This window comes from Brassica oleracea, chromosome C7 (genome assembly GCF_000695525.1).
Source record: "Brassica oleracea var. oleracea cultivar TO1000 chromosome C7, BOL, whole genome shotgun sequence".
NCBI lineage: Eukaryota > Viridiplantae > Streptophyta > Magnoliopsida > Brassicales > Brassicaceae > Brassica > Brassica oleracea.
This window is the reverse complement of record NC_027754.1, coordinates 47,252,984-47,270,628: the sequence shown is the minus strand read 5'-3', so window position 1 is coordinate 47,270,628 and position 17,645 is coordinate 47,252,984. Positions and strand designations below refer to the sequence as shown.

The 17,645-nt window shown below is 35.1% G+C and overlaps 4 protein-coding genes and 1 pseudogene across 4 annotated transcripts; 3 read left to right on the top strand and 2 right to left on the bottom strand.

Moving 5' to 3' along the window:
- The first annotated feature begins 980 nt into the window (after positions 1-980).
- Positions 981-3,010, top strand: LOC106305689 (annotated as a pseudogene).
- Positions 3,011-7,686: 4,676 nt separating this feature from the next.
- On the bottom strand, positions 7,687-8,921 carry LOC106303944 (transcription factor BEE 2-like). The gene is made up of 4 exons (XM_013740306.1): positions 8,576-8,921; positions 8,293-8,475; positions 7,918-8,214; positions 7,687-7,832 (listed from the first exon to the last, which is right to left on the bottom strand). Exons 1-4 carry the CDS (start codon positions 8,813-8,815, stop codon positions 7,737-7,739), a joined length of 816 nt encoding a protein of 271 aa, XP_013595760.1. The 5' UTR covers positions 8,816-8,921; the 3' UTR covers positions 7,687-7,736.
- A 2,024-nt stretch (positions 8,922-10,945) lies between these two features.
- Positions 10,946-11,617, top strand: LOC106303949. The gene has a single exon (XM_013740310.1). The coding sequence runs from the start codon at positions 11,041-11,043 to the stop codon at positions 11,407-11,409; it is 369 nt and encodes a 122-aa protein (XP_013595764.1). The 5' UTR covers positions 10,946-11,040; the 3' UTR covers positions 11,410-11,617.
- Positions 11,618-11,785: 168 nt separating this feature from the next.
- Positions 11,786-13,698, bottom strand: LOC106303948 (salicylate carboxymethyltransferase-like). The gene is made up of 4 exons (XM_013740309.1): positions 13,492-13,698; positions 13,000-13,413; positions 12,657-12,929; positions 11,786-12,252 (listed from the first exon to the last, which is right to left on the bottom strand). The coding sequence occupies exons 1-4, from the start codon at positions 13,573-13,575 to the stop codon at positions 11,911-11,913; spliced, it is 1,113 nt and encodes a 370-aa protein (XP_013595763.1). The 5' UTR covers positions 13,576-13,698; the 3' UTR covers positions 11,786-11,910.
- A 1,146-nt stretch (positions 13,699-14,844) lies between these two features.
- On the top strand, positions 14,845-17,569 carry LOC106301665 (long chain base biosynthesis protein 1). Its single transcript, XM_013738116.1, has 11 exons — positions 14,845-14,995; positions 15,099-15,254; positions 15,332-15,426; positions 15,502-15,593; positions 15,677-15,770; positions 15,847-15,919; positions 16,004-16,136; positions 16,211-16,385; positions 16,464-16,604; positions 16,692-17,057; positions 17,133-17,569. The coding sequence occupies exons 2-11, from the start codon at positions 15,149-15,151 to the stop codon at positions 17,298-17,300; spliced, it is 1,443 nt and encodes a 480-aa protein (XP_013593570.1). The 5' UTR covers positions 14,845-14,995; positions 15,099-15,148; the 3' UTR covers positions 17,301-17,569.
- Positions 17,570-17,645: the final 76 nt, after the last annotated feature.

Genomic DNA, 17,645 nt, shown 5'->3' with positions numbered 1-17,645 from the left:
CAGCCCAAAGTAATATACTAGTATATAGATACTATCATAAGCTATTCATCACATACAATCTTTTCTTTTAGTAATAAACTACACATCTTGTAAAATATCATTACAAACTGAACGTGCGAATAATGTCAATCTCTGAAGATATCTCCATGTGAAAAAAAACAGTGTAGATTTAGGCATTTACTGGAGAAGAACAAAAAGGTGGACCACTCAACGGGTTGCGACGAAATACAAAGTCTTACACAAACGTTGATAATTTGCATTTGCGAAGGTTGTGGTCACAAGAAAGTGTTATATCTTAGGCTCTTTCTAAAAAAAAAAGAAGAAAAGAAAGTGTTATATATCTCACTCATACCATGTGACGTGACTACCACACACTCCTCCTATGTTATTTACATTGTAGTTTCTTTTGGGGTTAAATTATTGCAAGATACAACATGCATGGGACCCAATCTTGGCGATAATGTCAATTTTTTTTTCTATCTTCAACAATCAAGATTGTCTGATGAAAGATAATAAACCATAAAATGAGGAAAAGTTTGAATAGGTAATTTAAAGCGAAATGGCGCATACTTAACGTTAGCAAAGAGTTTGTCAAAAATAGATGTCCATATTAACATTTGCAAACAGATGTATGAAACCATAGATGGGCAGCTAATTTATAATTTTATATTAACCATGAATGGTCTTTTATTTTTTACACACGGAAATAAAAGACCAAAGAAGAAAGACTTTTTCACTCGGAAGTTCCATTTTCCCTGGAGAAATAGAAAAGGATTTAAAAAGAAAATTGTGTAAATTACTAAAGAAAAATAAAAACTGTTTGCATGTGTATTGTTGACTTGACCAGTGCGACGCGACACTAAAGACCAATCCATCCTTTGGAACCAGCATTACGCGGTTACGTAGATTCCCGTCACAGCCCAGTTATCGTCCTTTAAAATGTGAAAGCTCAACGAGTCACTTTAACACTCGCAGTCCTCTCTTTCTCATAATAGTCTTTTTCATTTTCTCCGATCAACAACCAAAGTCTGGACCCTTTTTTTTTTGCAATCCTTCGAGATCTTTAACACGAGTGACCTTCAAAGACTGTATCTTAGTTTGTTGACAAAAAAAAAAAGTAACTCAATTCTCTTACCTTTATCTCTGCTCTGCTTTGGTTTGTTTACTTCATGTTCTGTTTCATTGTCAAATGGTCTTACAAATATATGTTTATCAAACTTGGCAGAATCTTGAAACTTGCTGTGTTAGATGGGAATTGACATCACTACCCGGATAGAGAAGTTGCCTCATTCCTTCAAGGTCTGTTCTAAGCATCTCCTTATAATCTAACTTTTTTGCCTTAAGGTTTAGTTATTTGTAATGACATGTTTGGTGTTGCTTGCTCTGCTTCCAGATGCACTCTTCCATGTGCTTAGAGTTAAAGAACTTAGTTGATAGGGTCATGAGCATCTTTCCTGATATAGAAGATGCTCGTCCCGGATCCTCCTCAGGGATACAGACTCTTTGTTTGCTCAACAAAGCTTTGGAGAAAGCTAAGCTGCTTCTTCGGTACTGCAGTGAATCAAGCAAACTCTACATGGTTTGTCACATTTTCTTAATTTAATTTAATTTGCAAATGTGCATTTTTGTTTTCTGTGGCCTAATATGTTGCTTCATTCTTCAGGCAGTAACAGGAGATGGTATACTCTCAAGAGGTTGTAGAGCCATAAAGTTATTAGAGCAAAGCTTAAGTGATATCAGAAGCATGGTACCAACTGTTTTGGCTGTTAAGGTTTGTGTACCAAACTATTTTTGATTCTTCTATAAAAAAAATGAAGAATCACTGATGAGAGTTTTGCTTGTTGCAGATAACTCAAATAGTTCAAGATCTTAGATCAACTGTGTTGTCTCTAGAACCATCTGAAGAAGAAGCTGGGAAAGCTGTTAGAGAGCTGATGCAGCTGAGCACATCTTCTTCTGATGAGATTAGAGATTTTCATTTCGCAGCGTTGAAGCTCCATCTTTCAACTCCTGAAGCCATTGTGAGTGAGAGAAGATCCTTAAAGTCGCTTTTTTGTGAAGTTAGGCGAGCGTGAAGGGGACAAGAGACAGGTTTTGAAGTATCTTCTCTGTCTTTTAAAGAAGCATGAGGAGATCATTTTGAGAGATAACTCTTTCACGCAGCTTCAGGCTGTTGATGATCCTGTGTGTGCTAGTGCTGTAGAAGCCGGGTGTACTGACTTCAACTCAAGCTTCTCCACTGAATCAGGAACTGAAGTCACAGACTCTACTCACAGGGACGTGGAGATAGGCTCTCTCTCTTCCCTCTTGAAGATGGCAGAGTCTGGAGCAGACCATCTCCAGGAAGAAGCTATGAACACAATCAAGAGCCTCTCCTCGAGCAACGAGATTTGTCTGGAAATGGTTTCTCTCGGTTTCGTCAAGAATCTCACATCTCTCTTGCAAAAAAGCGTGTTCAGCAAGCAATCGATAATCATTCTGAGGAACCTCTGCAACACGGAGAAAGGAAGGATTTGTATAACGGAAACACCTGGTTGTTTAGCTTCAATAGCTGAACTGCTGGACTCAGATGTTCCGGAGGAGCAAGAGAATGCAATCTCCATCCTGTTACAGCTCTGTGTGGAGAAGATAGAGTATTGCAACCTTGTTGTGAGAGAAGGCGTTGATATGTACTCATCTCTTTTCTTGATATCCAACAATGGAACCGAGGAAGCCAAGGTGAGTGCATCAGAGTTGCTTAGAGCTCTTGAAGAAGTAGATTCTCACAGAGAAGAAGAGTCTTCCACACTAGAAGGAGCAACTACTTCACAGACTGTTATTACTCCAGTTAAGCATCAAGAACCGATGCTAACCACTCCAATCTCTGAAGAAGTCTGGTCTTTTTGGACTCAGATTCCCATTTTCAAGAAGAAGAAAAGTTTGTTAGGTTGTTTTATAACTTAAAGCCTTTTTTGTCTGGTTCTCTTTGTTGAATTAGGAGTTTGTAAATGTCAATGTAATTGTAATTTGATAGGACCCTTTTGGAAAACTAATTAGAATATTGGTTCCAATACAGTTGGAACCCTGGTCATCCATTTCATTTAAAATTATAGAACATTTATCATTGCCTGGATCCAAATAAGGACCGTTTTTTAATGGGTTGTAACAGACAAAAATAAATTGAGCATATATATATATTTTTTTAATTATTTAAAGTTGACAAAACAATTTTTTTTTAATAAAAAAAAAGTTGTGCAAATATTATAACTAAAAAAACATCAAATTTGTTAATACTTAACTAGTGAAATCACAAGTCACACACAAATAATATTATATATTAAGGTAGAGTTATGTTGCACCCAAAAAAACACACATGATCATAATAAATTTCACTACACCGAAAGATTAAAAAGAAAAAGAAAAAAATAGGATCACACTAAATCAACATGCAAACAACGTAGGTTTTAGATAATCATAAAGCAGGATCATCCCAAAGAAGACAATGAAAGTCAGCGTTTTCCCACAGAAGAGGACACATACATCTCTTGTGGTAGACATGACCACAAGAGAGTGCATAGCAACTTTCGCTACTTAGCTCCCCCAAACATACATTACAGCTCGTCCCCTCGGCTTCTATCACTACAAAAAAAAGTGCATATTAAATCACTTAAAGTGTATCACAAAAATAAGTGATTGTATTTTAAATTATTTATTTATAAATGATACAAATAATAATAAGTTAGCATCAGTTATAGCAAATGATATCATTATTAATTTATTTTGCATCCATTCATTAAAAATGATACAATTTATGTTATTTTGTATCACTTAAACAAAAATGATATTATTATACAGATTGATATCAATTAAATAAGCGATGCATTTACTTTTTTAAAAACATCATTTGTTAAAATAATACAAAACTAACATCAATTAAAATTGATGCTAACATAATTATCTTAACATTATAAATATTACGTAACTTTTACATCTATTTAATGCAATAGTAGGTGGTTGCCCGCGAATTCGCGGATATAAATATCGTATAAAAATATATATTATGTATAGAGTTTCGTAAAGTTTTCATAAATTTGATGTAAAAATAACTGATAAATGTTTAGTAATAACATTTTTTTATGAAATTATATATATAAATATCATATTTACTTCTCCTACATATATTATACATCTTCTTCGGACTATTCTTATTTTTTATTTTTATTTTTTATTAATTTTTTGCTAATGTTTTCCTAAATTTTTACATATTTTTTGCCAAATATTTATTTCTCTCTCTAAATAGTAATACATATTATACAATCAATAAACCAAAAATCCATCTTATAATTCTTTTCAATCATAGCATTACCTTATTCACTTTTTAATTTAATTAAATGCAAAATAATTTTCAATCAAAGTTCTCACATGTTCCGTTCAATATAATTCAACCAATCTTCAAAACCTAATTATTTATAAAACATATATGGACATTATAAGAGATCAATAATTACAAAAGATATTTTGTATAACGGAAACATCTGGTTGTTTAGCTTCAATAGCTGAACAGCTGGACTCAGATGTTACCGAGGAGCAAGAGAATGCAATCTCCATCCTGTTACAGCTCTGTGTGGAGAAGATAGAGTATTGCAACCTTGTTGTGAGAGAGGGCGTTGATACTTTCTCATCTATTTTCTCACTACAAGAAAACAACGGCAATACTGAGGGAAAAAATCGTCGGTATGTCGTCGGAATAACGCTATTCCGACGACATACCGACGAAAAAAGTCCTCGGAAATAACTCCTCGGAAATTCATATTTCCTCGGAAATCCCTCGGAAATTTCCGACGGAATTCCAAGGAAACACTTAATAAGGGTTATGTAGGTGTTATTCAAACCGCAAAACGTTGTTTTCGGTTTAAAAACCCTATTTCCTCGGAATTTCCTCGGAATATTCCGAGGGAGTCTGGAGCAGACCATCTCCAGGAAGAAGCTATGAACACAATCAAGAGCCTCTCCTCGAGCAACGAGATTTGTCTGGAAATGGTTTCTCTCGGTTTCGTCAAGAATCTCACATCTCTCTTGCAAAAAAGCGTGTTCAGCAAGCAATCGATAATCATTCTGAGGAACCTCTGCAACACGGAGAAAGGAAGGATTTGTATAACGGAAACACCTGGTTGTTTAGCTTCAATAGCTGAACTGCTGGACTCAGATGTTCCGGAGGAGCAAGAGAATGCAATCTCCATCCTGTTACAGCTCTGTGTGGAGAAGATAGAGTATTGCAACCTTGTTGTGAGAGAAGGCGTTGATATGTACTCATCTCTTTTCTTGATATCCAACAATGGAACCGAGGAAGCCAAGGTGAGTGCATCAGAGTTGCTTAGAGCTCTTGAAGAAGTAGATTCTCACAGAGAAGAAGAGTCTTCCACACTAGAAGGAGCAACTACTTCACAGACTGTTATTACTCCAGTTAAGCATCAAGAACCGATGCTAACAACTCCATCTCTGAAGAAGTCTGGTCTTTTTGGACTCAGATTCCCATTTTCAAGAAGAAGAAAAGTTTGTTAGGTTGTTTTATAACTTAAAGCCTTTTTTGTCTGGTTCTCTTTGTTGAATTAGGAGTTTGTAAATGTCAATGTAATTGTAATTTGATAGGACCCTTTTGGAAAACTAATTAGAATATTGGTTCCAATACAGTTGGAACCCTGGTCATCCATTTCATTTAAAATTATAGAACATTTATCATTGCCATATGGATCCAGATAAGGACCGTTTTTAATGGGTTGTAACAGACAGAAATAAATTGAGCATATATTTTTTTTAAAATTATTTAAAGTTGACAAAACAATTTTTTTAATAAAAAAAAGTTGTGCAAATATTATAACCAAAAAAAAACATCAAATTTGTTAATACTTAACTACTGAAATCACAAGTCACACACAAATAATATTATATATTAAGGTAGAGTTATGTTGCACCCAAACAAACACACATGATCATAATAAAGTTCACTACACCAAAAGATTAAAAAGAAAAAGAAAAAAAAGGATCACACTAGATCAACATGCAAACAACGTAGGTTTTAGATAATCATAAAGCAGGATCATCCCAAAAAAGACAATGAAAGTCAGCGTTTTCCCACAGAAGAGGACACAGACATCTCTTGTGGTAGACATGACCACAAGAGAGTGCATAGCAACTTTCACTATTTAGCTCCCCCAGACATACATTACGGCTCGTCCCCTCGGCTTCTATCACTACAAAAAAAATTGCATATTAAATCACTTAAAGTGTATCACAAAAATAAGTGATTGTATTTTAAATTATTTATTTATAAATGATACAAATAATAATAAGTTAGCATCAGTTATAGCAAATGATATCATTATTAATTTATTTTGCATCCATTCATTAAAAATGATACAATTTATGTTATTTTGTATCACTTAAACAAAAATGATATTATTATACAGATTGATATCAATTAAATAAGCGATGCATTTACTTTTTTAAAAACATCATTTGTTAAAATAATACAAAACTAACATCAATTAAAATTGATGCTAACATAATTATCTTAACATTATAAATATTACGTAACTTTTACATATATTTAATGGAATAGTAGGTGGTTGTCCGCGAATTCGCGGATATAAATATTGTATAAAAATATATATTATGTATAGAGTTTCGTAAAGTTTCCATAAATTTGATGTAAAAATAACTGATAAATGTTTAGTAATAACAATTTTTTATGAAATTATATATGTAAATAACATATTTACTTCTCCTACATATATTATACATCTTCTTCGGACTATTCTTATTATTTTTGTTTTTTTATTAATTTTTTGCTAATGTTTTCCTAAATTTTTACATATTTTTTGCCAAATATTTATTTTTCTCTCTAAATAGTAATACATATTATACAATCAATAAACCAAAAATCCATCTTATAATTCTTTTCAATCATAGCATTACCTTATTCACTTTTTTAATTTATTAAAATGCAAAATAATTTTCAATCAAAGTTCTCAAATGTTCCGTTCAATATAATTCAGTCAATCTTCAAAACCTAATTATTTATAAAGCATATATGGACATTATAAGAGATGAATAATTACAAAAGATATTTTGTATAACGGAAACACCTGGTTGTTTAGCTTCAATAGCTGAACTGCTGGACTCAGATGTTCCAGAGGAGCAAGAGAATGCAATCTCCATCCTCTTACTTCTCTGTGTGGAGAAGATAGAGTATTGCAAACTTGTTGTGAGAGAGGGCGTTGATATTTACTCATCTCTTTTCTTGATATCAAACAATGGAACGGAGGAAGCCAAGGTTGGTGCATCAGAGTTTCTTAGAGCTCTTGAAGAAGTAGATTCCAACAGTTCTCCAGAAGGTGCAACTACTTCACAGGTTGTTATTACTCCAGTTAAGCATCAAGAACCGATGCTAACAACTCCATCTCTGAAGAAGTCTGGTCTTTTTGGACTCAGATTCCCATTCTCAAGTACAAAAAAAACGTTTGTTAGGGTGTTTTAATTTAAGCATTTTTTTGTCTAGTTTTCTATATACTAATGGAAGTGTAGTTGTAAGTTAATAGGATAAAGTACTGTGAGGACAATAGTTTGCAACTTGTAAAATTTCATAATAAAATAAATGGTTTCCTCTGTCTTTCTGATTCATATTTTAAGATAACAAAGAGAATGACCAGACAAATAAAAATTTGCAGAATTTTCAATGACCCTTATCCCTAACTTCTTTACTTGAGGCTGAAGAAACTGGAAACGGAATCGGTTCTCAAGTTGTTGCAAAGACACTGTGAGTGAACATCCCAGCTTGAAGATGTCTCCATTTTCTGCATGAAAGAAAAAGGTTAATAGGTTGCTTGACGGACAAGAAACCAGCAATGAAAGATTTGTTTTGAGGGAAAAGATTATTACAAGAGCGTTGAGAGATGTGGTTTGGTTTGAGTTTATGACTGAGTAATCTAGAGAGCCTTGCTGGTGTAATGGAAAATATCTTGGATCCGCCATCATGGATGATAATTCATTGATATGAAACTCAAGCTGTGGATTTAAGAAAGAGAGTTTCATGGACAAGAACTCGACTTGTTGCTGCAGAGATTGGACGTAGTTGATGATCTCATCAAGCATACCGGCTTTACCAGTAACTTTGTTGCAACCAGGAACAATGTCTTGAAGACATTTCATCTTCTTGCTTATCTTTTCTCTCCTTGCCTATCAAAAACAATCAGGTGAAACCCTATAAGTAATCTCTCTTAAATTAATCTTTGTAATAACACTTTAGTTGGTTACCCTTTCTGCTAAGCTATGTCTGTCAGTGGCTTCACCTCTTCTAGCTCTCACATGGATGTAATCTTGTTTCAGAAACTCTGAGGATGTCTCCGTGTTGCTCATGTTTGAGTTTCCTTTCATGCTTGACTCTGTTTCATCCTCTGCTTTGATCTTCTTTTTCTTCTCTCTCTTTTCTGTCTTACCCTAAAACCAAAATTTCATTTAAGATAAATAATAAACAATCAAAATCAATGTTCAAACAAAACCAAAACCGCATAAATCAATGCTTTCTTGAGATACAAACCTCTGGTTTTCTCTTGTTCCGCAAGGCAATGACTCTGTTATCTTCATTGTTCTTCACTGGTTCCATTTGGAAGCTACTTGTCCTGGAGATGCATCCATCAATAGTATCATAAATATTGTTTCCCAAGTAACTCTCAACCCTTCTGAGCTCTTCTCTCCCATCTGAGCCAAGTATGTGAAGAAACTCAGGTGAAACCATTTGTTGTTGTTGTTGCAGCCATTTAAGTCCAGTCAAGTCCATGGAGAGAAGGTAAACAAAAACTTAGAGCTCTTATCTTTTCTTTTGGGGGTTTAAAGCTAAAGAGAGAAAGAGAGAGTTGGTATGTCTGGGGAGAAATGTAATCCATTTGATATGATTATTCTTAGGTTTTAATAGAAAGCAACATTGACCCACACACCTGAGATTCGAAATCTAGTGAGAGAGTGACAAAAGTGGAGGGGGTTGGGGACATAGAAGGTGAGATGAGAAGTTGTGGGGTCTAATTGACATAACCTACCATGTGGTCATGTCCTTATGAACATGAGGTTAGGGGTGTCTTAAGTTAGTCTTTTGTGTCTTTCTCTGATGATTTTTTTTTAAAAAGAATTTTACTTCAAGAAAGAGTGTTTCTTAAGTTTGAGAATGTGGGGAATGTGAATAATGAATCTTTACTTGCAAATGAATAGAAACAATGGTTTGAATCATGAGCGGTGGTTCATGTCTTGTTGTGGATCTATGCATGATTCTTGTGATGTATTATTACTACCATATATCAATCTATAAGTTAGACCAAGATTTTATATCTGAGAGAGAGAGAGGGCATCTCTAAGAATAGTTTTAAAAACATTATACTACTTTATTTAATAGAAATTTGGAAGTGATAGGGACAACAAAAGAGAGAGAGAGATCCAAAGAAGAAAATGGGTGTGAAGATAAGTGATAGGACGTTAGGCGACATATCAAAGTGTTTGGTCCCTATACAATTATTTTTTCTTCTATATTTTTGTAATTACATATCTCTTACGATATCTATATGCTCGGTGAGATCATTCAAGAGAATCTATACTATATTGGAAAGTTTTTCATTTATAGATGATCTTGAATGCCATACAAGATTGTAGTTTATCCTGAATGTAGCCAGGCTACGGTTTATGTGTGAGAATGAGATGGCATAATGTAAGTTATAATAACATTGAAATAGACGTATGGTTCTTAAGTGATGAAGAACATTTTTTCAATTCTACTAAAAATTGTGGAGATTGTAAATCCGAGTGGTTGGATATGCGTATCTCTCTGTGGAGTTAGTTCAAGGTTAGTTACTACACAATGTATTCTTGTCTCAGTCGACAATTGGTCACATGTCACTCATATCCATCTATGAACCACGATTCTTTTGGAATCATCATCAAGAAGAAGCTGGTAATGAGATTTACCTGAGCAGAGTGATCATGTTTTGTCAACAAAATCCATGTTTTTAGTGTCTCTAAATGGCTGAACCGTCCGGTTCAAGGTAATCCGAGATTACTGTTTTTTGGTAAACCTAAAGCCAATGACTGCACACATATCTCATGTTTTGTCAACGCAATCTCTGAACAAGAACGTTCAAATCTAGAATTGTGTTAAATGTTTCTAACTTTCCAGGAAGCTTGGAACAGATTCAGCTCAGAAGAAAGGTAGAGCCTTGTGTTGTTTACTTTGACCTTGCTATATACTTGCTTCTAGAGTCGTTTAAGAGTAAATATTCTATGTTTCCAATTAGTTATCTTCTTAGGTTTATTTTCTCTGAATGCCACAAAGCCCACAACATTAGATGATTTCTTAACAAAAACGTTATTCATTTATTTGATTCACTTTGAACAATAAAAACATTCTCTAACATCATTAGATGATTTCTTAACAAAATTTTGTTCATTTATTTGATTCACTTTGAAAATAATAACATGTTCTCTAACATCATTAGATGATTTCTTAACAAAATGTTATTCATTTATTTGATTCACAATGAACAATAAAAACATGTTCTCTAACATCATTAGATGATATCTTAACAATATATTATTCATTTATTTGATTCACTATGAATAATAAAAAACATGTTAAACATTTATTTGACCTACTTAGGCATTCTAATTTTAATGTAGTATAAACGGAGTCTCGTGGAAGTTCCTGGATGATGAGGTCAAGGATTGCGTTTGAATAACATTGAAAAGTCAAATAAGCTCAACGAATCCTTCCTTCATATTAGTTTATATTATCTTTCAGAATTAAAAACCATAGTATTATTTGGACTTTACGAACTGGCAGCGAAACTCTGACCGTTTCAACTTTCAAACAAAATAAAATAATAAAACAATAAATTTTCATTACATCTCCCATATATAACCACACTGATGAAACTCTTCCTCACTGCAACACCAACAACTAAATCATCTCTTCTTTACATCATCTTATCGACTGACTTCTCTATTTTCAAGAAATAAAAAGAGATGCAAATGCTAAGAAGCTTTAGCACGAGGACAAGAAGCCGTCGTGGAGGGTACGAGCGAGTAAGTGATGATTCAACTTTCAGTTTACTCGGAGCAAAGCTAAGAAGATCCTCGAGTGTTCCTTACTACGCTCCATCTATAAAGCTTGGTGCTGGTGGTGTTCCGACCATTCTTGAGGAGCTTCCTCGTCAGAAATCCAAGAAAGTCAAACCAACAAGCAAGTTTAGCCACCCGATCTTTAGCTTTTTATATGGAAAGAAGAAGAAGTCTACAACTAGGAAGCCTGAGTTTTCTAGGTATCTTGAGTATTTGAAGGAAGGTGGTATGTGGGATGCGAGAACTAACACGCCTGTTATTTATTTCAAGTAGATGGTGAATTTTATGTAAAATGAAAATCAATAATTTTTTTAAAAATTTGTTTAATACAAATGAGTTTATATCTTTTAATTTTGTGATAATATTTGTATATTGTAGTTATCGAATAATTAAATTTCTTATGAGAACACAAGTGTTGGACACAAAATTGTATATTTCAAAAAAATTGTAAATTTTAGAAAGTTTCAAGGCAAAAGGTCAAGCAGTTTTGGTTTGACTATTGAGACATGTCATGTCTAGACTGCTACGGTGCCGTTTAGGAGGAAGTATGGAATAGTGAGTCTACATTTGGTTACGTGAAGCTCAAGGAGGGGTTCTCTTCTTCCATTTACAAAAATGGAAAATTCCAAAAATGTAAACCCCAATAAATGTTTAAAACACTGAAACATATTTACAGGTTTCATTGAGATTGATTGCAATGGGTTTGATATAGACTTTGACTTATGATTTTATATTCAATATTTGCTACATATATGTAGGTTTCATTTCTATGTTTCAGAGCTTCCTTCTTAGGACAACAACAAATGTGATGGGTCTTATGTCTTCCTTAGCCAACTCCTCGCCAACCATTCTACCATATGTATCAAACAGCTTGTCAAGAATCTCTTCCCCGAAGTGAAGTGAAAGCATTGACTCTTGAACCGCTCTTACCGTCTTCGCAGCCGCCTTACCGTAACTGATACCATCCTCGTTGCCTTTCTCCTTGTCCACTTCCAACATCTCTAACTTCACTAATTCAAAAGACCCTTCTTTGTTCACTTCATCTTCTATCTCAGCAGCACTCGGAGCGTAAAAGTGCATCTCGTAAGAATCGAGCTTCTCTTCCTCAGTTTCTCCCTACAATTAAATGGATACAATATAACATGGTTTATACATCTTTGTGAAACCAACATTACAAAGAATTATATATAATAGGGAAAATAAATTAAATAATCCGAAATAATATGACAAAATTAACACTAAAAAAAATGATCAAAATAGCCCTACATAAAAGATAAAAAAAAAATTCTAAAAAAGACATAAAATTATTAAATTACTCCAAAGAACTTTTTTTCTAACATGCCCTTTAAATACTAAACTCTAAACCATAACTACTAATTTCAAATCCAAATATAAAATAAAAATGTCATTTTATTGTTTAGTTAATGATATTTTGTTCATTTCTTCTTTGTGGGTTAATTTTTTTTAAAAGACAAGTGTTTATTTAACTATTCTAGAATATTTCTATATAATATATATACCTGTGCAACAAGATCTGCTAAGGATCTTGCGAGAAGTTCCCAGAAGAAAGAGTTTCCTCTATCAACATGATCTGGACCTTCTCTTCCAAGTACTATGAGCACCATTCGACCTCCAGTAACCACCTCTTTTGATCTAAACTGGAGGAAGATGGAGAAATCTTCCTTAAATTGACTGTAGTAAGCGTTGGAAACAGCTTCAGGGCTCGAGGAGCAGATGTTAACACAGCCTTTGTTTATGGACTTGCCTTGATCATCATACAAAGTTGGAGGAACCTGCAAAGAAACAACTCAGTGTATTTGCATATACATAAACCTGAAGGAGTCCATCTCTCAATATGTTCACCTTGGAGAGCCAGTGTAAGCTGTAAGAGGCATAAATAAAGTGGACGGTCTTTTCAGGGAAGAGCCTTCCATAGAATGATCCAGGGTAGGCTGCAATGAAAACTGAAGGGGATTCGTCATCGTTGGTATCTCTCTTGAGCTCTAAGTGAAAGTCAGGCAAGGTCTTGAATATGGAGTTGAAGTCATTCCCTGGGAGATCGTTAAGGAAGAAGTTGAGTTCTGGTAAGAGCTGGCTTGGGATCTCGCGTCGGTGAGCAGATATGACGGCTTTGATGATGTCTCTAATGGTGGAGAGAGTGTTTGGTCCTGAAGAACATCCCAGGTCAGCTATTACTAAACTCTTGGGTTTTGTCTCTTTGTAGAGCTGTTGCAGTGTCTCTAGTGTGATGTGTTTGGCCTCATCAGATGCTTTCTTCTACAAATATCGAAAACAACAAAAAGAGCTAATTAGAAGTCAAGATTATGAAGTGAAGAAATTGAAAATATCAAGAACCTGTAAGGAAGAGTTTCTTGCATAACTTGTTTTCCCAACTCCTCCTGTCATGTGAAACTCTCTTTCTAGATCCCTCTTATCCATCACAACGAGAAAATAAAATTTTAAAACCTCGCTAACTTCTTGGATTAGGGTTTGTAATTCTTTTTTTGGTGATAATTTGCTTTTCTTAAATAAGCAATTGGCCTGTCATCTTCCATTACCAAAACTTTTTTTCCTTTTCTATAAACTCTTCATTTTTTTACATTAAATAACGAATTTTCCATAAATTCTTTATTTTCTTACTTTAAATTACAAAATGGGATTCTTTCATCATTGTTCATGATTCAACAAAAAGATATTCAAAAGATGGGTCTAATAAATGGTCAGTTTAGTTTAGAAGGAGAAATGGTAAGGTATAGTCCAAAGTGACCAAAAATAGGAAAAAGATAATATTAAAAAAACAAAAATCCAAAATTTTCCAACTACATCATGATGGCTTCATGTTATGTTTGTACTTTCTTTACTATGTTATTGCTGTCAATGCTAGACTCTATTTCTATTAGTGGTGGACTCTATTACCATTTAGTATTGTTTAATCTAGAGTCTCAATGTATTCTTGAAAAGATATCTCGACTCTCGCTAGAGAATCTATTGGGTATTCATCATATCATCACATGGCCTCTTACATGGTAGAGAATTATATGACATATAGTGTAACCTTTGATGATATACATGAATATCTTGACTCACTAGAGAATATATTGGGTATTCATATATCATCACATGGTCTCTCACATGCTGAAGAATTATATAAAATATATGGTTGAACAGAATAGGGACAAACATAGTGTAATGTATTGTTACAAAACATTATAGAAAAGTAAGGGAAACTTTGAGACAGAAAATGATTAGGGAGGAAAATAAATTGACTTTTAAAGGTAGAAGGCTCAACAAAAATGGGAGATGATGATAGGTGTGTGTGTGTGTGACCACCATTTCACTCTATCCCTTCCTTACCTTTAGGCTTTAGTACACTCTCTCTTCCTTACCTTTAGGCTTTTATTAGTTCTTTTTTTTTCTCTCTTATCGTTTCCTAACCTTTAAGACATTAGTGGTGGTGTGGAATGCTTGTTGAGTCATTAGTGTAGTCCTTATCTGGTACGATACGGGGAGGGGCACGCACGCGTGTCAGTAGAGGGATTGACGGCAAAGCTGTTTTGTTGGTAAATGTAAGCTGTTGAAATTGGGCCAATATAAAGCCCATTATATGTTAATGGACACTAATGAGCCCATTAACACTGACATTGACAGATCCGCCCGCCAGGCACCACCACTCGTCTTCTTCCTCCTCATTGATTTTTAAAATTTGTTCTTTTTTTTTTTCTCCTCCTTCCCTTTAATAATCTGTTAATTGATTTTTCCCATCATCAAAAATCACCCGAGAAAATTCGAAAGCCAAATCTTTTGCATCTCCACTCTTGTAGGCAAACGATATCTTCTGCTCCAAATCCACTGGGATCAGGTAACGTCTCGGATCTATTGTAATTGATCGGATCACAGATCTTTCCTTATAGAGTGAAATTAGATTCATTTTTTGTTATTTCCTGATCTGAATTTGTATACAGAACATAGTTGGAACTCTCTCTCTGCACTTTGCTCAATCCACGGAGCAAAAATGGATACGAATCTGGTGGAAATGTTTAGGGCCGGTTTGAACTGGGTGACAATGGCTCTGGATGCTCCTTCAGCTAGAGTTGTCTTGTTCGGTGTCCGAATCCAATGTAATTGATTATAATATATAGTTTTGAGGCCTATGGAGATTATTATTATTAAAGCTTCAAACTTTATTTCCTTTCAGGGCACATCTTTGTGGAAGTTTTGTTGGGTTTTGTCATTGTCATCCTCCTCTCTCAAAAGAGTTACAAACCTCCCAAGAGACCGTTAACTGAGCAGGTTCTTTCTAATCTCATTATGATTGTGCATAGTGGAATTGTATTGAGGCTTTTTTTTTTTTAATTTAATGATCAGGAAATAGATGAGCTGTGTGATGAATGGGTTCCTGAGCCTCTTATACCTCCAATTACAGAAGACATGATGCATGAGCCACCAGTTCTTGAAAGGTTTGCACTTATCTGTACACTACTGTTCTTCGTTTTGTCGCCTTTTTAGACCTTATGCTTAAAAGGTTTTTTTGTACATACAGTGCTGCTGGACCGCATACAACGGTTAATGGAAAAGACGTGGTGAATTTTGCGTCTGCTAATTATCTTGGACTCATTGGGCACGAGAAGTTGCTGGTAACTTCAACAAGCTAGCTAATTTGTATTCAATACTGTTTCTTCTGTGTGTACTTAAAAGATAGTCTATGCTTAGGAATCATGCACTTCTGCGTTGGAGAAATATGGAGTTGGTTCTTGTGGTCCTCGTGGATTCTATGGTACTATTGGTAAGAACTCCAACATGAATCTTCTTCTTTCCTCTATTTATCGAATGAATCTCTTACTGTTTGGTACTTTTTGTTGTTGCATAGATGTTCATCTTGATTGCGAAACCAGAATATCGAAATTTTTGAGTACTCCTGATACAATCCTCTACTCTTATGGACTTTCCACGATGTTCAGCACCATTCCTTGTTTCTGTAAAAAAGGCGATATCATTGTTGCGTAAGTACACATTTTCTTATCACAAGTGGAAACTCTTTAATGTGAATGTTAGACTCATTCTTGAATTCTCTTAGCGACGAGGGTGTTCACTGGGGGATACAAAATGGACTCCAGCTTTCAAGAAGTACAATCGTGTACTTCAAGCACAACGACATGGACTCTCTCCGTACTACTCTCGAGAAAATCATGACAAAGAACAAGCGCTCAAAGAACTTGAGGCGTTACATTGTAGCTGAAGCTGTATATCAGGTATCGTAAACAGCTCTTTGTTTGTCTTTCTATTCTCTTGATTGACGCTTAGCCATTTGCTTCTGTTAAAATCTGCAGAACTCTGGTCAAATCGCACCGCTCGATGAGATAGTGAAACTGAAAGAGAAGTATAAATTTCGTGTTATATTGGACGAAAGCAACTCTTTCGGCGTGCTTGGCCGTTCCGGGAGAGGTCTTGCAGAGCATCACGGTGTCCCTGTGCGGATGAACGACACACATTCTAAGTAAACTCCTCATTTTCTAAATCAGATCCTGATGATGATTTTTTTTTCTCCTTGAAAACAGATTGAGAAGATAGATGTTGTGACTGCTGCAATGGGCCACGCACTAGCCACAGAGGGTGGATTCTGCACCGGGAACGCCCGCATCATCGATTACCAGAGACTCAGCAGTTCAGGATATGTGTTCTCTGCCTCTTTGCCACCGTACCTTGCGAGCGCTGCTATCACCGCCATCGATGTCATTGATCAAAACCCTGAGTTGTTAGTCAAGATGAAGCAGAACATTGCTCTGTTATGGAAAGGTTTGGAAGACATCAAGGGGATGTCGCTAGCAAGCGACCCTGAGTCGCCTATCGTTTTCTTGAAGTTAGAGAAATCGAGTGGTTCGACTAAAGAGGACTTGCTTCTACTCGAGAAAATGGCTGATCGTGTAAGTAAACATCTTTTTTCTCTTTTGTGAAAACCGAATCTAGATAAGGAAGACTCATTGTTGGGATGTGTGCAGGCGCTGAAGGAAGACTCGTTGTTGGTTGTGAGCTCTAAGAAGTCGTTTCTTGATAAGTGCCGGTTGCCTGTGGGGATCAAACTCTTGGTCTCAGCGGGACATTCAGAGTCTGATCTTGTTAAAGTATCCGAGTCGCTGAAGAGACTCGCTTCAGAGCTTCTACTCTAAGTCCTGAAACACCAAAACTCATCCAGAGAGAGAGAAGAGATGTTTTTTTCTCCAAGAACAGCAGAGTTCAACACTTGCATTTGAGATTATAGACAAGACAAATTCGCAGACTCAAAAGCTTGTAGATGTTTATAGGCTGAAGAAGAAGAGTTCTTGAAGAACAATGGCTTCTTGTTCTTTACATTTTTTTATGAAAAATTTCCAAATGTTTTTGTTTATCATTTGAGCTTTTTTTAAGATTTGAGTATCAGAGGCTATGTCTCAATCAATGGTATTGCATGCAGTTGAACTGTCTGGTTTAGTTTTTACTAGAGTCAAAAAGGTTGAAAGTGTTCACCTCGATAT